Raw genomic sequence first — 23,532 nt, 5'->3', positions numbered from 1 at the left:
TCTTGTTTCTTTTTTGAGATTATAAGATACTTTGTGTTGTTTCAGCAGTGTGCGCTCATAGCACCTAACACGGCCTGGCACATGGTAGGCATTTACCAAGTAGCCTAAGGACCAGATGCCAGTCCTCTCTGCATGTGACACCGTCACCAAAAGAAAGACACCCTTCTTCACTGGGTCCCCTTCCATCCCTATAGCCTCTTACCAAGTCTCCTTTTGGGGTTCTTCAAAAGAAGAACCTTAAATCTGATTCTCTTCAGAGATACGTCCTGGTTTTTTTTTCCCCTCTTTTTGCAATTCTCTTCCTCTTTTCAGTGGCTATGATTCTCAAATCTCAATTTTAAGTTTATATGTCTCAGAATCAAAAGCCTACCAGATATCTATCTCAACTTAAGCTTAATACACCCAAATTTGCACATATCTCTCCCTCCAAATATATTCCTGCTTCTCTTCCCTCAAATATTATCATTAACAACCCACAATTCCTAGATATCATCCTCGATTCTCTTTTCCCCATGTCCAGGCAAGTAGGCACCAAACATTTTAATTTCCTAGTTGACTCTCCAATGTGTCTACATCTCTCTATCCTCCCAAACTCCTTACTATGGTTCATGATATGACCCTTGCTTACAGTCTTAACAGTCTCACTTGTCAACATTCTCCATTTATCCCTTGCCAGACTCTAATCATACCATACCAAGAAGCTTTTTAAAACTCAGTTAATATCTGCTTCAGTCCCCTTTATCTGCTACATTCATTTTAATTCTCCAGGAAGACTTCCCTGATTCCTCAAGCCTGGAATTCCCCTATTTTGCTTCCATAGCATTAAATCCTATCATATTTATATTATAATTGTTTATCTGCCTCCTCCAGTAGACTGTAAAGTCAAGAGAGCAGGGAGTGCATCTAGCTCACTCAACCCCATTTTTCGGCACAATACCTAGAAGATAAGCTCAGAAAGCATTTGTTTAAAAGAATGAATCAATGTATAAGTGAATGATACAGAACTCAGGCCAAAAGGAAGCCAACTCTCCTAGCAAAGTAACAATTTGCCATTAAAGGTATATGAGAACAAACGCTGGGCAGAAAAGACCACCTTTTCCAAAAAGAGTGGCCAACTGTTCAGAGCTATTTATAAATTTATGACAATAAACTGGAAAAAATGACTACCTCTTGGGCAGTCACTGGGAAAGAAACTGGATCTGAAGAACTGGTGGAAAAGACTTAGTTTTCTTTTTTGTACTTTTCTATTTTTATACCACATATTTAAGACCTGTTTTTTAAAATTTTTATGAAACTGACATGGTGAGCAAGCTTCAGTGTACTACTGGTGCTTTATATCCTGACCTATACTGTAATAAAATCTCAAGTTGCCTCAGGCAAGTGTATGAAATTCTCAAAAGGCACATTTTAGAAATCCAACCACTGAAACTATTTGAGTTTGCTGATCTCTGCTGACTTGGATATCCCTGGACCTTTCATCTATAGATTACTGCATTAATTCTATATGAAAAGCCCCAAAGATGAGGACTTTAAATCATTTTCCTTCTGCTCCCAATGCATATGCTTCATTTCAGCTTGAAAACCCACTGGACCCCAATCGGTCATTTTCTAGGATGGGGAAGAACAGGCAAAACAATACGTCATCCCATCTCTTCTTTTTCCTTTGATTAGTGCAATGGATTCTGACCCAGCCAGCAGTCATGGCTCCTCAGAGACTCCTCTCAAGGCTTCTGGGACACTTCTCATCCTGAGGAAGCCAACATTACACCCTCCAGAACTGCTACAGGGAAAGAACATTCTTCTGGGCTCCAAGTGAATGTGTGACCAAAAAAATAATGATTACGTGTCCTCATTTTTGCTGAGTGCACATGGCTTTCCCCAAATTACAACCTTCCATTTCTCTTGCCCCTTCACTGCAGTGTATTTTTACCTAGCAAGAGAAAGAAGATGCTCTAAATAGACAGACCCTGATTCTACTTACAAAACTGTGGGAAGAGACTGGGACCTCCTCCCTCTCTGAGACAACGGTGCCACTGAGACTGCGTGAGATGCGCCGAAAGTTCTCTGCACCATACTGATCATCCTCCCCACACTCCCTGCTGGGGCCTTGGCAAGGTGCGGCCTTCAAACACACAGACACACAGGCAGACATGTAACATCAGACCTGCGGTTTTCCCACAGACTCTGTCCCGAGGGATATGGGAGAGAATAGGGTAAGTAAGACTCACTAGTAGAGATCTGAATTAGATATAAGGTAGTAGCCATGTGGCAACCTCCTCTCACTCAAAAGAAGCCCAATCATAGATCTTGTTCTCTTCTAATAGCCCCACATTCCTATGCCCTGCCTTATCACCAACCCCACCACCCATATCTCTCCATAATTCTTTCCTAACACACCACCCCATGCCCAGAACTATAGAACCTGAGGTGGCTACCTGAGAAGCAGATACTGCGTTGGCTTCATGGAGACTGTGCTCCATTTCTGCTGTTGGGGTCTTTGAGAGACCAAGGCCAGGGGCTGAGTGCAACCTCCTCCCTACAACATCTGCAGAGCCTGAGGAGGAAAACATAAACATAAGTTGAACCCATCTCTTCTCCCAGAGTCTGCACTCAGCCTGCAACACAAAACTCTGCAGTTTTTGCTTCATTAAATAACAAATATTCATCTATGAATTCAATGGAGGATGGATTCCTAGAATGTAGAAACAGGAGTTCAGAATGTGGATAGCTTCCCATAGGCCATAGGGATCTCAAACACAGGCCCTAGAGAAGGGGCTCTGTGGACACATAGCTAAATAGTAAATATAATCAGCTTTGCTGCTGTCAGATTTGGGTCCAAGACTTATAGTAGATACAGAGGAAGTTACCTGACACAGTAATTCTCTAGAGCATCTGCAGTGACAAGGGAAATGTTGTCTCCAGTCTAGTTAGGAAATTATCATAGTAACCTTATATTAAACCACCTCCTTTTACAAAACAGGAAAATAAGTTCCAGAGTCTGACAAGTAGTAAGTAGTTTAATCAGGATTAAAACTCAAGTCTTTGGATTTTCACTTCCAATTATATACTATGAGCAGAAGCTCTTCAACATTTTATATGTGTAGTGTGGTCTTTTACTTCCTCATTAGCATCTCTCTAATCACTTACATTCTAAACAAATTCTAAATGTTTATCTCTTCCTAAAAACCTTGTGAGACTGTGAAGAGATGAGCTGCTCCAAACTGGATATGTGACTCCCAAGGGGCTTGCTCCAATACAACTAATTAAGCCTTCTGAAAGTGCACACACCCTTGACCTACATTTGATATATATGTCTATTGCCAATTCACATCTTGATTTGATATTTTGATTCTAATATGTGTACCTAGCTAAAGCATGATATTGCTGATACTACGCTAAAAGGCCAGTTATTTTTAATATTTTCTTGTGCTTAAATGCAGTGGTTCCAATACTACCTCTGATTTATCTAGAACTTTTTAAAAATACAGCTTTGTGTATCTCTCCACGGACATACTAAATCAGAATCTTTCTGGTTAGAGCCTGGGAATATTATTTTTAAGAGATTTCCATAAAGAATGTGGGAGAATAGCCTTAAACATTGTTAGAAGAATTGTGAAATATTATATTCTTCCTAATAAGCAATCTAGAGATAACCATTAAGATTGAAAGTATATTTACTTTCTTACCCTCTTGAGAATAAGAAGCAAAAATATTAGTTTATTGTGGCATTGTTTTGCTAATAACTAGAAATAAAGTAATGCCTATCTACAGCAGAATGGCTAAATACTTTATAGTATCCTCAATATCAAATACTGTTCAGCCACTAAAAAAAAAAAAGGAATTGAATTAAACTAGATGACTTTGAGGAATTTTCAAGTATTTTCAAGTACTGAGTTAAAAGAAATCTGTAAAATAATCCCCAAGAAAAAAACATGATATATATACATTTGCATAGGATTACATGAACAGAAAAATACAGATATATGCCCAATAGATTATTGTCTGAGAAGGTTGAGGGCAGGGGTAGACAGTAGGGACTGATTTAAGGAAAGGAGAGAGAAATTTTCTATAATAAAAACATCAGGTATGTTATGATCCCATTTATATGAAATTATTCCTCTCTTTTTTTTTTTAAGCCATTTCTTCAGTGACTGTGACGGGCAGTCAGATTTAAGAACTATAGCTGTAATGGTTAGAGTTTGCTCAGTTGCTCAATCGTGTACGACTCTTTGTGACCCCATGGACTGTAGCCCACCAGGCTCCTCTATCCATGGGATTCTCCAGTCAAGAATACTGGAGGGGGTTGTCATTTCCTCTTCTAGGAGATCTTCCCAACCCAAGGATCAAACCCCTGTCTCCTGTGTCCCTCGCACTGGCAGGCTGATTCTTTACCACTGAGCCACCTGGGAAGCCCAGGAGCACACTGATAAGGTTAAGATGAGCTTTTTGACTAAGAATGGCTCCATGTTATTCATGGCCAAGCACTAATAAAATCCTTCATCAGACTGAACTCCTTACTTGCCTTCTGCTTCACTGATATATAATAAGAGCTGTTGGACAGAACCTGGATCTGCTTATCTGCAGACACTTTTGCTTCATCTTTCAACCAAGTGACCTTAATAGGAACTTCTCCATAAGCCTGGCAATCTAAGAATCTAGAATTTGGAATTGCTCTAATCAAATGTGATTCCTATCTAGCGAACGAGGTAGCCACTGGAATCTCCTGAAGAGAGTAGACACTGATTCCTTTAAAGTCATTTAAACAGAGGTGAAGGTGGCCTCCGTAAAGGGGTACTGTTGAGGGCACTTCCGGCTTTGACAGAAAGCAGAATTAAGGTGCCCCTTCATGGATCACAGCCTTGTCATAGCGAAGGGGTCTGCATAATAACACAATGAAGGTATGAGCCATGCTGTGCAGAGCCACCCAAGATGGACAGGTCATAGTGGAGAGTTCTGATAAAACGTGGTCCATAGGAGGAGGCAATGGCAAACCACTCCAGTATTCTTGCCTCTGTTGCTGCTGCTGCTGCTAAGTCGCTTCAGTCATGTCAGACTCTGTGCGACCCCACAGACAGCAACCCACCAGGCTCTGCCATCCCTGGGATTCTCCGGGCAAGAACACTGGAGTGGGTTGCCATTTCCCTCTCCAATGCATGAAAGCAAAAAGTGAAAGTGAAGTCACTCAGTCGTGTCTGACTCTTCGAGACACCATGCACTGCAGCCCACCAGGCTCCTCCGTCCATGGGATTTTCCAGGCAAGAGTACTGGAGTGGGTTGCCATTGCCTTCTCCGATTCTTGCCTCTAGAACCCCATGAACAGCATGAGAAGGCAAAAAGATTATGAAACCGGAAGATGAGCCTTCCAGGTCAGAAGGTGTCCAATAAGGTACTAGGAAGAAGCAGAGAGAAAGCTCCAGAAAGAATGAAGAGGCTGGGCCAAAGAGGGAATGACACCCAGTTGTGGATGTGTCTGGTAGTGAAAAGTTGTAAAGACTAATGCTGTAAAGAACAATATTGCAAAAGAACCTGGAATATTAGGTCCATGAATCAAGGTAAACTGGATGTGGTCAAGCAGGAGATAGCAAGAGTAAACATTGACATCTTAAAAATCAGTGAACTAAAATGGAAAGGAATGGATGAATTTAATTCAGATGACCATTGTATATACTATTGTGGGCAAGAATCCCTTAGAAGAAATGGAGTAGCCCTCAAAGTCAACAAAAGAGACCAAAAAGCAGTTCTTGGGTGCAATCTCAAGAATGACGGAATGATCTCAGTTCATTTCAAGGCATATCATTCAACATCATAGTAATCAAAGTCTATGCCCAACCACTAATGCCGAAGAAGGTGAAGTTGAATGGTTCTGTGAAGACCTACAAGACCTTCTAGCAGTAATATCAAAAAGATGTCCTTTACATCACAGGGGATTGGAATGCAAAAGTAGGAAGTCAAATGATACCTGGAAGAACAGGCAAGTGTGGCCGTAGAATACAAAATGAACCAGGGCAAAGGCTAACAGAGCTCTGTCAGGAGAAGCACTGGTCATAACAAACACTCTCTTCCAACAATACAAGAGATGACTCTACACATGGATATCACCAGATGGTCAATATCAAAATCAGACTGATTATAATTCTTTGCAGCTATAGATGGAGAAGCTCTATACAGTCAGCAAAAATAAGACCTGGAGTTGACTGTGCCTCACATCACAAGCTCCTTACTGCAAAATTCAGACTTAAACTGAAGAACGTAGGGGAAACCACTAGGTCATTCAGGTATTACCTAAAGCAAATCCCTTATGGTTATAAACTGGAGGTGATAAAACAGATTCAAGGGCTTAGATCTAGCAGACAGAGTACCTGAAGAACTATGAACAGAGGTTCATAACACTGTATAGGAGGCAGTGACCAAAATCATCTCAAATAAATTCAAGAAGGCTAAGTGGTTGTCTGAAGAGACTTTATAAATAGCTGAGAAAAGAGCAGCGAAAGGCAAGGGAGAAAGGGAAAGATATCCCCAACTGAAGGCAGAGTTCCAGAGAACAGCAAGGAGAGGTAAGAAGGACTTCTTAAATGAACAATGCAAAGAAATAGAGGAAAACAATAGAATGGAAAAGACTACAGATCTTCTCCAGAAAACTGGAGATACCAAGGGAACATTTCATGCAAAGATGGGCAAAATAAAGGACAGAATGGCAAGGACCTAAAAGAAGCAGAATAGGTTAAAAAGAGGTGGCAAGAACACACAGAAGAACCATACAAGAGAAGTCTTAATGACCCGGATAACCACGATAGTGTGGTTACTTACCTAAAGCCAGACATTCTGGAGTGCGCCTTAGGAAGCATTACTATGAACAAAGCTAGAGGAGGTGATAGAATTCCAGTTGAGCTATTTAAAATGCTAAAAGATGATTCTGTTAAAGTGCAATACTCAATATGTCAGCAAATTTGGTAAACTCAGCATTGGCCACAGGACTGGAAAAGGTCAGTTTTCATCCCAATTCCAAAGAAGGGCAAAGCCAAAGATTATTCAAACTACCATACAATCATGCTCATTTCAGATGCTGGCAAGGTAGCACTCAAAATCCTTCAAGCTAGGCTTCAGTAGCTTGTGAACCAAGAACTTCCGGATGTACAAGCTAGATTTAGAAAAGGAAGAGGAACCAGAGATCAAATTGTCAACATCTGTTGGATCATAGAAAAAGCAAGGGAATTTCAAAAAAATCTGCTTCATTGACTACACTAAAGCCTTTTAACTGTGTAGATCACAATAGACTGTGGAGAATTCTTAAAGAGGTGTAAATACCAGAACATGTTACTTGTCTCCTGAGAAACCTGTGTGTGGGTCAAGAAGCAACAGTTAGAACCGGATATGGAACAAGTGACTGGTTCAAAACTGGGCAAGGAGTACATCAAGGCTGTATATTGTCACCCTGCTTATTATAACATATGCAGAGTACCTCATGTGAAATGCCAGGCTGGATGAATCACAGGCTGGAATCAAGATTGCTGGGACAAATACCAACAACCTCAGATATGCAGATGATACCACTTTAATGGTAGAAAGTGACGAGGAACTGAGAGCTTCTTGATGAGGTTGAAAGAAGAGTGGAAAAGCTGGCTTAAAACTCAACATTCAGAAAACTAAGATCATGGCATCTGGTTCCATCACTTCATGGCAAACAGATGGGGAAAAAGGTGGAAACAGTGACAGATTTTATTTTCTTGGGCTCCAAAACCACTGCAGATGGTGACTGCAGCCACAAAATTAAAAGACATTAGCTCCTTGGAAGGAAAGCTATGACAAACCTAGAGAGTGTGTTAAAAAGCAGAGACGTGACTTTGCTGACAAAGGTGTGTCTAGTCAAAGCTATGGCTTTTCCATCAGTCATATATGGATGTCAGAGTTGGACCATAAAGAAGGCTGAGCACCAAAGAATTGATGCTTTCAAATTGTGGTGTTGGAGAATACTCTTGAGAGTCCCTTGGATAGCAAGGAGACTAAACCAGTCAATCCTAAAGGAAATCAGTCCTGAATGTTCATTGGAAGGACTGATGCTGAAACTGAAGCTCCAATACTTTGGCCACCTGATGTGAAGAGCAGACTCATTAAAAAAGACCCTGATGCTGGGAAAGACTGAAGGCAGGAGGAGAAGGGGACAACAGAGGATGAGATGGTTGGATGGCATCACCGACTTAATGAACATGGGTTTGAGTAAACTCTGGGAGATAGTGAAGGACAGGGAAGCCTGGCATGCTGCAGTGCACTGGATGCAAACAGTCAGACAGAACCTAGAGATGAACAACTGTGAAAAGACGTTTGTGGGAAAACTAGAAAAAAATGAAAACTGGCTAGTTACATATACTGTAGTATAGTATAGTAATACTATACTATAGAGTATACAACTGGAAAAAATGAATACTGGCTAGTTACTATATTATATAATTTCTACTATATTATATTAAGAAATTATTGCTAATTTTTTAGGCATAATAGTATCATAGTTCGGCTTTTAAAGGGGGCTTCCCTGGTGGCTCAGTGGTGAAGAATCCATCTGCCATTGCAGGGGACACAGATTCACTCTCTGATCCAGGAAGATCCCACATACTGCTGAGCAACTAAGCCCGTGCACCACAACAATTGAGTCTGTGCCCTAGAGCCTGGGACCCGCAACTACTGAACCCTGCCCACCCTATAGCTCACACGCTGTAACAAGAGAAGTTACCACAATGAGAAACCTGGGCACTGCAACTAAATAAAAGCCCCTGCAGCAATAAAGACCCAGCATAGGCAAAAAAAAGAAGAAAAAAAAAATCCAGTGGGGGAAGGGAAAGGGGAGGAGGGTTGCTAAATGAAAATAAGCCACATGTTGATAATTGGCCAAGATAATCACCATGGAAGTCAGTGATAAGTACAAAGGGGGTGATCATAATACTTTATTGTTGTTCAATCGCTCAGTTGTGTCCGACTCTTTGCGACCCCATGGACTGCGGCACGCCAGGCTTTCCTGTCCTTCACAATCTCCCAGGGCTTGCTGAAACTCATGTCCATTGAGTCAGTAATGTTATCCAACCATCTCATCCTCTGTCGTCCCCTTCTCCTCCTGCCTTCAATCTTGCCCAGCATCAGGGTCTTTTCTAATAAATCTGTTCTTTGCATCAGGTGGCCAAAGTATTGGAGTTTTAGCTTCAGCATCTGTCCTTCCAATGAACACCCAGGACTGATCTCCTTTAGGAGAACTCCTTTAGGATGAACACCCAGGTTGGATCTCCTTGCAGTCCAAGGGACTCTCAAGAGTCTTCTCCAATACCACAGTTCAAAAGCATCAATTCTTCAGCGCTCAGCTTTCTTCACAGTGCAACTCTCATATCCACACATGCCCACTGGAAAAACCATAGCCTTGACTAGATGGATTAGAGGTTTACTGACACCTTTTTAGGGTACTGAAAAAACACTTTAAAACTGATGGTGGTGAAGGGTGGATGGCTATGAATATACTAAAAAACCACTGAACTGTACACTTTAAATAGGTGAGCTGTCCAATATGTAAATTATATATCAATAAAGCTTTTTTGTTTAAGTAGTAAGTCAGAGAAAGACAAAAAACATATGATCACACTTATATGTGGGGTCTTAAAAGAATTAAACTCATAGAAACAGAATGCAATGATAGTTGCCAAGAGCTCGAGGTTAGGGGAAATATAGAGATATTGGTCAAAGGGTACACATTTCCAATTATAAGATGAATAAGTTCTGAGAATCCTAATGTATAGCATGGTGACTATAGTTAACTATGTTGTGTTATTATATACCTGAAAGTTGCTAAGATAGTAGATCTTAGTTAAATATTCTCACCACACACACACACACAACAGTAATTAGGTATGGTGATGGTTTTGTTCACTACCTTTATTGTGGGAAAACTTTGCAACATACACATGTATCAACCATCACAATGTATACCTTAAACTTGTAGTATTACTTATCAACTATAGATACAAATCTGGAGGAAGAAAGGAATTTGGTGCTTAATAAATGCTTTCCAATAAAAGAGGACTCCCCTAAAGATATATTCTATCATATATGGACCCTAACCAGCATTTTCCTCCTCGATTTCCTTCCTTCATCTACTTCTCACTTCCACTGATCTCTTCATTTTGTCATGTCAGTTCTGAAAGACTCGACTTAAAAGAGACTAACCAAAATACAGCCTACTTTGGTTTGACAAGTTATTTTTAGGACTGATTCATCAAATGGATCTTAAAAATCAGTTTTCTTTCACTATCAAGTACAAATTAATGGTTGGTAGGTATGCCTGGAGAATCCCAGGGACGGGGGAGCCTGGTGGGCTGCCGTCTATGGGGTCACACAGAGTCGGACACGACTGAAGCGACTTAGCAGCAGCAGCAGCAGCAGGTATGCTTTCATACTGCCTTCAGAAGTATAATCTTCCTGAGTTTGCCAGCATGTATCAAGAGATTTTTTTAAGTTTAAAACTTTCAACTAGTTATTATCCTTCTAAGAGTTTATTCTAAGGAGTTTATCAGAAACGTGGCCAAACTCTTAAGTATAAAGATACTCATCACAGTGCTATATTAACAAAAAATTGGAAGTAAGTATTTAACCAGAGTAGAATGGTTGAATATATTATGGTACATTCATGTGAAGCATATTATAGTCATTAAAAGTAGTTTTTTCCAGAGGGAAAATGATTATGGATATAAGAAAATCATGGGACTAAACTGTATCCATATTTTACAATGATTCTACTTTTGATAAAAACAATACAAATATATAGTATATATGCATAAAAAACAAAACCAGCAGCAACATGGCTGGACCTATAGATTATATTAAGTGAAGTGAATCAGAGAAAGACAAATATACATCACTTATACGTGGAATCTGGGCTTCCCTTGTGGCTCAGGCGGTAAAGAATCTGCCCGTAATGCGGGAGACCCAGGTTCGATCCCTGAGTTGGGAAGATCCCTGGAGAAGGGAAAGGCTACCCACTCCAGTATTCTGGCCTGGAGAATTCCGTGGACTAGTCCACGGGTCGCAGAGTCAGACACAACTGAGTGACTTTCACTTTCACATACGTGGAATCTAAAATGATGATACAAATGAACTTATTTATAAAACAGAAATTGACTCACAGACATAGAAACCAAACTTTTGGTTATCAAAGAGGAAAGAGGGGAAGGGATAAACTGGGAGTTTGGGATTAACATATATATACTACTATATAGAAAATATATAAACAAGGACCTATTGCATAGCACAGGTAATAGTCAATATTTTGTAATAGCCCATTTTGGAAAAAAATCTGAAAAACAATACACATACATATATGTATATATATTAACATACATATGTATACAGTGGCTCAGCAGTAAAGAATCAGCCTGCAGTGTAGAAGCAGGTTTCATTCCTGGGTCAGGAGGATCCCCTGGAGGAAGAAATGGCAACTCACTCCAATATTCTTATCTGAAAAATTCCATGGACAGGGGAGCCTGGCGGGCTATAGTCCAAGGAGTCACAAAGAGTCGGACATAACTAAGCAAGCATGCATGCATATATATATATGCACATATATACTATATATATTAATATATGAACTGAATCACTCTGCTGAATACTATATACCTAAAACTAATACAACTCTGTAAATCAACTATACTTCAATTCTTTTAAAAAGTATATCAACCAGGGCTGGGACACAACCCAAAGCCAGAAGTAAACTCATGAAATTACTAAGTGGGGTTATCAGTGATTTTTCTTACTTTCAGTTCAGTTCAGTTCAGTCGCTCAGTCATGTCCAACTCTTTGCGACCCCATGAATCACAGCATGCTAGGCCTCCATGTCCATCACCAACTCCTGGAGTTCACTCAAACTCATGTCCATCGAGTCAGTGATGCCATCCAGCCATCTCATCCTCTGTCGTCCCCTTCTCCTCCTGCCCCCAATCCCTCCCAGCATCAGAGTCTTTTCCAATGAGTCAACTCTTTGCATGAGGTGGCCAAAGTATTGGAGCTTCAGCTTTAGCATCATTCCTTCCAAAGAACACCCAGGACTGATATCCCTTAAAATGGACTGGTCCTTCCAGTCCAAGGGACTCTCAAGAGTCTTCTCCAACACCACAGTTCACAAGCATCAATTCTTTGGCGCTCAGCTTTCTTCACAGTCCAACTCTCACATCCATACATGACCACTGGAAAAACCATAGCCTCGACTAGACGGACCTTTGTTGGCAAAGTAATGTCTCTGCTTTTGAATATGCTATCTAGGTTGGTCATAACTTTCCTTCCAAGGAGTAAGCGTCTTTTAATTTCATGGCTGCAGTCACCATCTGCAATGATTTTGGAGCCCAAAAAATAAAGTCTGACACTGTTACCACTGTTTCCCCATCTATTTGCCATGAAGTGATGGGCCCAGATACCATGATCTTCGTTTTCTGAATGTTGTGCTTTAAGTCAACTTTTTCACTCTCCTCTTTCACTTTCATCAAGAGGCTTTTTAATTCCTCTTCACTTTCTGCCATAAGGGTGGTGTTATCTGCATATCTGAGGTTACCGATATTTCTCCCTGCAATCTTGATTCCAGCTTATGCTTTTTCCAGCCCAGCGTTTCTCATGATGTACTCTGCATATAAGTTAAATAAGCAGGATGACAACAGACAGCCTTGACATACTCCTTCTCCTATTTGGAACCAGTCTGTTGTTCCATGTCCAGTTCTAACTGTTGCTTTCTGACCTGCATATAGGTTTCTCAAGAGGCAGGTCAGGTGGTCTGGTATTCCCATCTCTTTCAAAATTTTCCACAGTTTATTGTGATCCACACAGTCAAAGGCTTTGGCAGAGTCAATAAAGCAGAAAGAGATGTTTTTCTGAAACTCTTGTTTTTTCCATGATCCAGCCTGTAGAGTTGCAAAGCATTGGACACACTGAAGCGACTTAGCATGCACCCCAAATAGCAACAATTTATTTTTTTACTATAGATACTTTGAAAATATACTTTATATACTTTATATATTTATACTTTATATATTTTCAAAAATATCTATAGTAAAAAAAAAAACAAACTGTTGCTATATGGGGTGCATGCTAAGTCGCTTCAGTGTGTCCAACTCTTTGCAGCTCTACAGACTGTAGCCTGCCAGGCTCCTCTGTTCATGAGATTCTCCAGGCAAGAACACTGGAGTGGGTTGCCATGCCTTCCTCCAGGAGATCTTCCTGACCCAGGGATTGAACTCATGTCTCTTACATTTCTTGCCTTGGCAGGAGGGTTCTTTACCACTAGTGGTACCTGGGAAGCCCACTGTTTGGACTTTTTGTTTTGTTTGTACTATAATGTTTGACATTCAATTGCTTAGTTCAGTTTTAGTCACATTGTATTTTTTCATATGTGTTTCTTATCCTTAAAACACTTCACATTTGTATATTCTTTCTCTGTTACATTAGCCAGGATCTAACTGAGGCAAATTCCTACTTTTCCTTATTCTTTAGAATCTTCCCATACTGCTTTGTCCTATGTATCTAAGGATCCTAAAAATGTTATTGCAAAGTCTAGAGTGAAGATCCTAAGAAAAACATATCTTAATATCAAATCTTATATTTATGTGATGATCCCCACTCTGACACTACTGGAAACAGAAGATTCTGAATAAACACTTGTTTGGCTGTAATTAAATGTTGGTTGGCAGCATGCAAAGAATCTATACCGCCTGAACTGAAGATACATTTCTCTGAGTCAATTTCACAGAATTATATGTATCATTTTAAGAGTTGCAAAGTATCTTTAAAAGAAAATCATTGAACCAACTTTCTTATAGGTAAAATCTTATATATTAAATGACTTATCCAAATTTATACTGACAGTTAATGATGGAGACAGGATGACAGTTCAGGCTTTGGATTCTTAAGTACATCAATCCTAAATTATAAATATCCTTTACGTCTTCAGTTTATAGAACTATGTGTATACTTTGCATTTAACATTAGACTTCATTCTTCACACAATATAATCTCACAAAGAGTCAGTAAACAGGTACCCTACAAGCATACCTCCTTGAAAATTCTAAACCTGGTAGTTCCAGAATGGATGAGGGAAGGTCTCGGTATAGCTGGTTCAGTACAATCTGGAAATGCTACATTGGAGACCTGGCTCAGTGCGTACATCCTTGTTGCAAGCTGGATCTGGAAGCTGGATCTTGGGATCAGTTCAGTTCCTAAGCCATAGAAGGATGACTTACCCACTCAGCCTCCCCTGTCTCATGCTGAATCACTCTCAAAGGCCTAAGAACCACTCCTTAGCATATATACTGCAACAGCCCTGGGCATACAGTCATCGGTCTCTTTCTTTAGAAGGAGGGAACTAGCCTGTGAGTGATGATTCTGCCCCCATTCGCTACTCTAGCCAGGAAAACGTCTAGCTCTTATCATGAAGTCGTTATAAATAAAGTCAGAAATTCTGCTGCTGCCACCTAAGCTGAGGATATTATTTAGATAGAATACCATCCCCCCTTCTGATCTTATCCTCCTGCCTTCAGCTTTTCTGTGTCCCCCACACCTCCTGCCCCTGGTTGCATCCTTACCTGTTTGGCTCAGCGGGTTCCAGGCTACTTCCTGCTGCCCACATCCAGAACAGCCAGATTGAGAAACCTGAAGACTGGCTTGGTAGAGAGACTCCAATTCTGAGGTCTCCTGCTCTGTGTCCTGGTTCCAATGTGGATGCAAAATGATGTGCTTTCTTTCTGGATAGGTTACACAGGTATGGGAATCATGAGGGGAGGACTTCATTCCTGGCCCAGGGACCCCATGTGTAAGCTGAGAATCACAGAGCATTGTGACATTCACCCAAGAATCCAAAGGCAAGGAAGTCCCCGAGTCGACACTGCTGCCCAGCTCCTTAGGCCCACCATCTCTCACTTGAGACGGTTTCCCGTGGTAAATACCTGATTCTACCAGTCTGGGCTGTCCTCCCCTAGAAGCTTCACCGTTAGGCGGCCCAGAGTTCATGGCAAGAGGAGGATGATTAGCAGGCTCTTCCCAGGAAGGCAGTTTGTTCCTACTATCCAAACAGGGTTGTTGTTTTGCCCAAGACCAGTGGCCTTTCCCTTGACCCTGTGGGAAAGGAGGCTTACAGTCGGAAGGTGGAGAGTCCTTCCTTAGACTATTTGGCAAACTTCTATCCTGGGCACCTGTTCCATCCCTGGTGGAGGCTCCGTGCATCCTCTGGAACTGCTCTGCCAAAGAGCGGACAAGCCCCTTGGTGGTAGGAAACTCTGGCATAGAGGGCTCCTCGCTGCCTCGGTCCATATTTGAAGTCAATGGAGTTTTGAGGTTTGGGGTTTGGAGGCATTGGTTAGTTTTCTGTACAGTATTAGAAGAGTGAAGCACAGATGAGGAAGGAGCAGGTTTTACGGGGTGGCAGGCCCTGTACAGAGAAAGGCTAGGCTGAGCTGCTGAATTTGAAGGACCACAGCCTAGACTGTGTACATCTCCTCTCTCAGAGGTGGCTATTATTCCATTTGGCTGTGGCCAAGGCATCACCTGGGATGAGTCAGCAGGATCCCTCTGTTCTTGGAATAGCTGTTCTGGATCGGTGTCTCTTCCTTCTTGTTGGGAGAACCGGGTCCCGCTGCTATTGTCACCCCTGCAGCTTTGCAGCTCATCCTCTGATTCCCAACCATGATGAGAATTCTTCTCAGTTCTCCCTGGTGTTTTAGGTAAGCCCTGCCTGTGGAACACAGAGGGGTCAATACTGTCCACCTCCACAGAAGTAAGAAGGTTCGAGGCAGACCCACTGGGGGAATTGTGCTGTGGAGCAGACAGGGCGGATGACTCTGGGAATAATGGCGAGTGTGGCTCATGGCAGGAAGCAGGTGAGTAAATGAAAGTACTGGCCCCAAACTCTGTATTCGTGTAGGGTTCCAGTGGGGCCTCCTGGCTTAACAATACTTGGAGCGGGATAGGCTGTTCACTGAAATAAATAAAGAGAGCCAGTCATAAACTGTCTTAATTGACAAGATTACTTACAAAAAGAACTGTTCATCTGGTTCCCATTTCTAGCTTTTCACAGAGGGGATGGTGAAAAGAAATAGAAAGACGAGCATAAGTAGAGTCAACAGGTTGGAGGTTCACAAGAGAAGACATGTGGTCAGCTCATACCCAAGAAACGGGTAATATCAGTTCTCTTTATTAAATATCCTCATCAAAGTTGTACACAGTAATAGTAAGCAAAGCTCTTGCCAATATTCTTCATTACCTGTAAAGTCCCATTCCAATCATCCTCTACTTAAAAATTCAAAAACAAAAATTCCTAGTCCCACATGCAGATGACAAGAGAAGGTAAGCAGAGCCTAGAGATTACTCATACCTAGGGTCCTAAGAGGCAGACCAGTCAAAAGAACCAGAAGGCCATATTTACAGAGTACAGGATGACTTGGGTTCCTGGCATTAACAGAAAGATCAACCATTTCAAGTATATTCTTATAATCTGGATTTGATTGTGTTTATTCACTGAGATGCTTCCCCAAAGTAATAAATGGTGACTCTCTTGAGATCTGGGAGTGGGAGTAGGGATTAAATGCATTTAATTGGTTTCTAACTAATTGTTTTATATTTCTGATCTGAAAATCTCATTAGAAGCACTTAGATATAACCTTAATTACTCACATATATCAAGTGGCCTTAAGATTTCTGAAAAGAGTTTAGCTCCCTCAATTGCTTACATTCAAATATATCTCTGATCAGATTCTCAAATCAGCATTCAACTAGTGGAGTAAACAATAGGAGAAAAGAAGAAAATGGGAAGATCCTAGCTAGGAGTATTAAATTTCAATGATAATATACTATAAACTTATTACCCTTATAACACTGTGAAGAATATATTACTTATAAGGGAAACCTAATGGAGTCCAAAAGACCTGGATTTGAAGTTCTATGCTTCTACTACTTACTAGCTGAGTAATCCTGGGTATCATACTTAGTTAATCCTCTCTGAGCCTGAGTTTCCTTATTTATAAACCATTGCTAAATAGTAATCCCTGTCTCCTAAGGTTATTGTGAGATAGGTAAAATGAAACAGGAAAGTATTTTGCTTACTGCCTGGGCAAATATTCAAAAAATGTTAGCTTCCTTTATAACATTTATATTCTAAAAACTACTCAGGCTTATTACTAGCCAACATTAATTCTTACTTACTTCTATCTATTCTAAGTAACAGCCAGTTTCAAGGGCTAAAATGTGGCAACTATACTAATGGCCATGGGGACTTTTTTCCTATTCCTGACCATAGGGAAGTAAAACAAAGGGAATCTTTGTGTCTTCTCTCAATCGTTCAGTCAGAGCAAGGAAGACTGCTTTCTCTGCTTCCTTAAGGGACATAAGACACTGAAATCCGCAAATAAATCACATGGTTTCTACTGCAAAGTGAAATGCAACTCAGATTGTCATGTCTAAGATCGTAATATGTACCAATTTGATAATCATGTTATTATACAAGTCCAGAGACAAACTCACCCACAGGAAATATGGACAAGTGGTCTATTTATGACGCTATACTTTCTGTATCTTTCTAGGAACTGTTAAGACAAGGACCAGCAGTGGGATGAGCTTTTCTTTGTATATCTGACCTGAGAGAAGAAATCTTTTCAGAGCACTCTTCTCTCTCCCTGGAGTCGCCAAGACAATGAGAGCTGGCTATGGAGCACCCATGGTCACTTCCTCCCCTGGCGTCCATAAACTACAGTGGTTCCCAGGCACTACCTTGTTGGCTGAGGGAGGGCTCCTCCCTGTGAGGGGAGGCAGGTTGAGGGCTGCGACGGCGGCTGAGATGATTGCTGCTGCTGCATGCGATCCTGCAGGCTCCGTGCTTTTCGAATACTGATTTGCAACTTCTTATCGACTAGGGCTCTGCTGTGCGTGCTAGAGCTGGCACCATGCAGGGCAAGTCTTAGTTTAGCTAAAATGCAAAAGAAAATATAGCAGAAACAGAACACAAAAATACAAACAAAAATAAAAAAAAAATTCAACCAAAAATGAGCAGAGTTATGCAGTAAAACTGAAAATAGGCAGCAGAACTACAAGGCATGGACCATGCATATGGTGTCCAGGGCACAGAGCTGCCTCTGGCAGCAAGGAACATTCATGGGAGCCATGGAGGCCAAACAGGTTCATTCAAATTTAAAAATCAAACAAACAAAAAGCTAAACTAAAATGAGTCAAGAAGATAAATTGGTGCTTCCATCTCAGATGTTACCACTCTCATTGTCCTTTGCAACTAACCTGTCCAATTCTGGTCTCCATTCTCTGCTCCCAACTCCCCCTTCTCGAGAGCCAACAGCAGAACTAAGATCCAAACCTGCGTCTGTCTTTATAGAACACAGCTTCTTGCAGGTCATATTTGAGAACCAGATACAAATTCTTAGTCCCTTGCTGTAACCCTATGGTGCAGCATACCAGGAAGGCAGGGAAGAAACGTAAAGAATCAAATATGCAGTTAAGAAGTCACTGGCCTAGGAAGTCACAGCCAATTTATTCATTTCTTCCTGCCCTAAGCTCCACTGCACTCCACTGTCAGTAACTAGCACAAAAGCAGACTAACCTCGCCTCTGAGACCTAACTTTATTTGGGGATTATAAGATAGGTATGGCTGGATAGTTCATTTGTAGACTCCTGCTGAGATTTTTCCAGCAAATATCCACAGGCCACAGTGACAGTGCCTAGCACATTTAGGAATCTGAAAGGAAAAGATAGCTAAAGGGCCTCAGTTTGGGGGAGTGAGAGTAACGAGACCTAAAAGCTCTTTTTATCCTATCTGAGTGAATAACTATCATGGAGTTAGCCAAAAGTGCCATAGCCATAGCGGTTAGAGTTACTTACAGATAGCTTCGTTACAGAGAGCCAAAGCGGCAGCACAGTCTCCCTTCTGCTCCAGATGCAGCGACTCTTCAAACACTGAATCTGCCTCTTGCAGGGACCTCTCAAAGCCGTCACTCCTCCCTGAAAGGGCCAGCACTTTTCATTTTCATAACAACCTGTTCCAACCTTTCCTATGTACCGTTGTTTCCCTTCGGTGCACATAAATCCTCACTGCTGAGCCTCTGGTCCACCTCTACTCCAGCTGACCATTATTAGTAAGAATTCTCTGAAACATGTGGGACATCCACTTTTCTTTCCCTTAGCTGAGACCTTACCAAAGCCGTGAAAGACGGGCATGTCATTGCCCACCACATATTTCAACTCCAAGACCTCTTACGACGGCCCTCAAGAAAGAACAAAGTACTGTCTATAAAAGAAGGGTGGGTTCTTCTGCCTGGAAATGACCTGCTTCCCCGCAAGATTGTAACAAGATACATCTTGGCACTGTGTGTCCAGAACCCCAGATCTCCACCGAGACCTCCACTGCTGTGTTAAGGCAAAAGTGGCTTCATGACTCTGTGGATAGCCATGTGTAACCCTTCTTTCCTGTACTAATCCTCTCTCTACCACCTGCACCTGGAAAATCAGTACTCCTCTTGGGCACAGGTGTTTACAGTTCCGAACTTCAATATATCTACCAAGTCAGTGGAACCACCTTTGTTCTTGGTTTGCACACACATATCTTTCATCAGCACAGCTAAGTATTTACTTCTTTCCTGCCCTTGCTCACCAAACCTACCATAAAAGAGTCACCTTCCCACACAGTGACCATGAAATGTTGCCTTCTCCCCAAAAGTGAATCTGTGCCAAAGCAGGTACAGGAGTCGAAGAACAGTGCCAGATAAAAGTGACAAACTACTCTAAGTGTAACTTCTGTTGAAGAATCTTCAAGTTTATGTATCGCACTGCCTTTTACTCACTCATAACCATAAATCAGTAGTAAGCTGTAATGTAACTTCATCTGTGATTGGAATTGACGGTGAGTTTCACAAGCTCACAAGAAAAAAAAAATATTATTTCTCCCATAATATCCCCAACCTCCATTAACCTCCAGCTGGACACCGTAAGAAAAGCTCTTCTATACCCCTAACATTCACTCCCCAATTCACTAATAACTTTTGGAGAAAAATTGGGAAGACAGTGGAAGTAGCATTTGGGTTCTACTCCACCAACAGAGTTATGGTCCCTGGGGTAGGGGGTACACAGGCCTGAAATTTTCTCATTATATCCTAAATCAACTGAATCTATGCAACCTTTATAATCAGAGGTGGTGGCTACAGCAATTAAAAAATGTTCTCTACAGAGACATAGGAAAACTACAGCTGGCCAATCATTGTACTAAATTTTAATTCTTATCCTCCAGAATTCTTAGCACTCCATTCCTTGCTCTTCCAGGAGGTGCTAAACCAAAACACCTGGAGCACTGACAGTGACATACAGCCAGAGGGACCCACTCTCAGTTCTGACGCACTAACCAGCTGACAGACCGGGGAGAAAAGTAAGGGAGGAAGATGACAAGACCCCTCTTTCAGAAGCGACGTTAACCTGAGACACCAATGCGATATAGCTTAAGGAAAAAAAGTCAGAAAAAGCTATCTAAATATAGGGATAGCTAAGTAATTAGGAAAGGTAAGCTAATTTGGAGATAAATACAATATTCTGGGAAGTATAAAGCAACAATTGCTTTGAATCAAAAGACAGTAGAATCAGAGGAGAAAAGGGGCCCCTCAAAAAGCCCAGGAAGTTTCTTTGAGTGTTGATAAGAAGAAAGAAGTGGGCAAGAGAAAGCAGCCACCCAAAACAGCCCAGGCTCCTGTTCTTTACACTGCTTTAGCACAATCTGCTGTATCTGGCTGGAGGTTCTGAACAATAGATTTATTTCATAGACAAGCAGAGATATAGGTTTCAGGGCCTATTTAAAAGAGATACCTCAGCCTTTTTAAACTCTTATTTTGAAGGCTAGTCTCTCCTGGTGTAAAATGACATCTTAAAGCAATCGAAGAAAAAAACAGTAACTAATTTGGGGCAGCCAGAGCCGCTGAAATAAAGGCCAGGAAAACTGTGTGAGATTGGAAAATGAACCATCAGAGGATGAAAAGGCAGTCAGCCTCTTGTTCCTAGAACCTCCTTGGCAGATCCACTTCCCTGAAGCTCCAGGTAGGAAATCTCAAGGGCATTTTCCTGCTGAAGAAGAATTCCCCTCACAGTCAGTGTGGTTCCTTCATTGCCTTTTTCTGCTGTTTCTGAACTGTGAGTAGTCTAATTTACACCTTCTATAGCTGCTCATCAGAAATACTTTGCATGAACAATGTACTATCTCTAATCTACAAGCTTTTAACAAGCCCCAAATCAGTGCCTGTCTCTATCTAATAGGCTTGTTACCTCCTACTTTAGTTCTCACTGAAATGGCTAAATTAAGATAAAATATAACTCTGCTACAGAAAAGACAGAATTTATGAGCTCAAATACCTTTTTCCTTCCCCCTCTCTCTGTCCCCATCGCCCACAACCTAATGCTTACAACAATTACCCTGATTCTGCAGTTCATCCAAGTCCATGAAGCGGCTGGGATGAGGGTTAAACCCTTTAGCTGCCTCTAATTCCTTCTCTCGTTTCCTTCGAAGTTCCTGTTCCTGTGCCCTTCTGGCCACTTCTTCCTGCAATTCATCCAGTTCAGTTTTGGAAGATATCTCCCCACCTGGAATACAAGCAAGGGAGAAGAGAAATCGCCACTTTCCCATAACCAAGACTAAGCACCTGCTATATTCCTGGTCACCACACTGCTTTTTCTTTGGAACTCTTGGCTTCAGTTTGGAATGCAAATTTGGATAGTGTTTTCCATATCAGATTCAGGATGAGGCCTGGGCCATGAATAATAATAATAAGAGTGATATTTATTGAGCACTTTATAACACAAATAACAACATAGCAACTAACATTTGTTGAGTATTTACTATATGACAGGCATAGTTGCAAGGACTTTTACCTGTATTATTTCATGTAATTCTCACAATATGTGAGGTAGGTACTATTATTGCCCACATTTTAAGAAATGAAGAAACTGAGTCACAAAGACAATAAATAGCTTCCCCAAAATAAGAAAGATGGCAAATGGTAAAGCTGAATTAAAGTCAAATAGGTTAAATTCATAATCCAAGCTTTTAACTATTAAGGAGCATTCTCTACTGCCACTGACTCACCAGGAAGTTTCAAACAAGTCAATTTCTCTCCCTTAATTTCCACCTCCTTCCAAATGAGTTTGTAAAATATCCATAGTAGTAAACCTTAATTTTATCAGTGTTCATAGATGGAATCAAATAGATCTAAAAGGATATCCATGATATATTAAGTGAAAAGCCAAGTGATATAATAACATCTATAGTATAACTTCCTTTTATTGATTTTTAAATGGTAGTAATAAGTTTACTTAGGGGTTCCCAGGTGGGTCAGTGGTAAAGAAGCCACCTGCCAATGCAGGAGACATGGGTTCGATCCCTGGGTCGAAAAGATCCCCTGGAGAAGGAAATGGCAATCCACTCCAGTATTCTTGCCTGGGAAATTCCATGGCCAGAGGAGCCTAGTGGGCTACAGTCCATGGGGTTGCAAAAGAGTTGGACACAACTTAGCAACTAAACCACAACTACAATAAACTTAACATTATACTTGTACACAGAACACAAAGCATAGAAAGAGATGTAGAAAGATATATACCATAATGGTAACACTGCTGCTGCTGCTGCTAAGCCGCTTCAGTCGTGTCCGACTCTGTGCGACCCCACAGACGGCAGCCCACCAGGCTCCCCCGTCCCTGGAATTCTCCAGGCAAGAACACTGGAGTGGGTTGCCATTTCCTTCTCCAATGCATGAAAGTGAAAAGTGAAAGGGAAGTCGCTCAGTAGCATCAGACTCTTGGCGACCCCATGGACTGCAGCCCACAAGCCTCCTCCGTCCATGGGATTTTCCAGGCACGAGTACTGGAGTGGGGGTGCCATCGCCTTCTCCGAATGGTAACACTAGTTCCTTCAAATTGAAGAGGCACAGCGCACGTTACCAAACTGTTGGACTTGTGTTAACCTCTGTAATTTTTTAAAAGGGTGATCAGTTACCAGATTAAAAAAAATAGTTTACTCTGCAAGGAGGATGGTAGTGTAGTATAGTATATAAGGAATTTATTCTAGCTCCTTGCCAAATATCTTTTACAAGTTGAGGAGTCCAGTTGGTGAATTCTATACAGCTAGTCTAGAATCAGGGCTATCAGTGAAGTCATGAGATTCAGTCTTCAGTGTACTGAAAAGCTATTGGCTGTTAAAGAAAAGAGAAGGGAGAACAGGCTGAAGTAAGAGCACGGGTATCTCAAAGCCATGTTAGTCAATATGAGACAAAATGTGGGAAATAAACTAAACCTATAATTTCATTAGGAAGAATAAATTTCTCCCATGGGTTTCTAACTGTAACCTACTCTAGCCCAGAATTTCAGAGATTATCTGCCCCTACATGCATTGTTCTGCTTTGCCAGATGTTAGCAGTCTATGCCCCTCACTCATACCTGAAAGAGTTCAGACCTTTTTATTTCTGCTGCATATCATGCTTCCAGCCACCGCTAGGAACT

General features: G+C 41.3%; 1 protein-coding gene across 15 annotated transcripts in view; it reads right to left on the bottom strand.

Moving 5' to 3' along the window:
* The window catches only part of USP54 (ubiquitin specific peptidase 54), a 129,155-nt gene that overhangs the window by 4,718 nt on the left and 100,905 nt on the right, over nucleotides 1–23,532 (bottom strand). For 10 of the 15 annotated variants that reach the window (XM_005699208.3, XM_018042202.1, XM_013975606.2 and 7 more), the window contains 6 exons: nucleotides 21,454–21,621; nucleotides 18,886–19,005; nucleotides 17,770–17,965; nucleotides 14,595–15,982; nucleotides 2,436–2,554; nucleotides 1,982–2,122 (listed from right to left, as the gene is read on the bottom strand). In XM_005699208.3, the coding sequence (XP_005699265.2) occupies nucleotides 1,982–2,122; nucleotides 2,436–2,554; nucleotides 14,595–15,982; nucleotides 17,770–17,965; nucleotides 18,886–19,005; nucleotides 21,454–21,621 (2,132 nt within the window). Of the gene's footprint in view, nucleotides 1–1,981; nucleotides 2,123–2,435; nucleotides 2,555–14,594; nucleotides 15,983–17,769; nucleotides 17,966–18,885; nucleotides 19,006–21,453; nucleotides 21,622–23,532 lie in introns of those variants that run through there. The other 5 variants (XM_018042207.1, XM_018042205.1, XM_018042204.1 and 2 more) reach the window with 5 other exon arrangements.

Source organism: Capra hircus, chromosome 28 (genome assembly GCF_001704415.2).
Source record: "Capra hircus breed San Clemente chromosome 28, ASM170441v1, whole genome shotgun sequence".
Classification (NCBI taxonomy): Eukaryota; Metazoa; Chordata; class Mammalia; order Artiodactyla; family Bovidae; genus Capra; species Capra hircus.
This window is presented reverse-complemented; position numbering and strand designations above follow the sequence as displayed.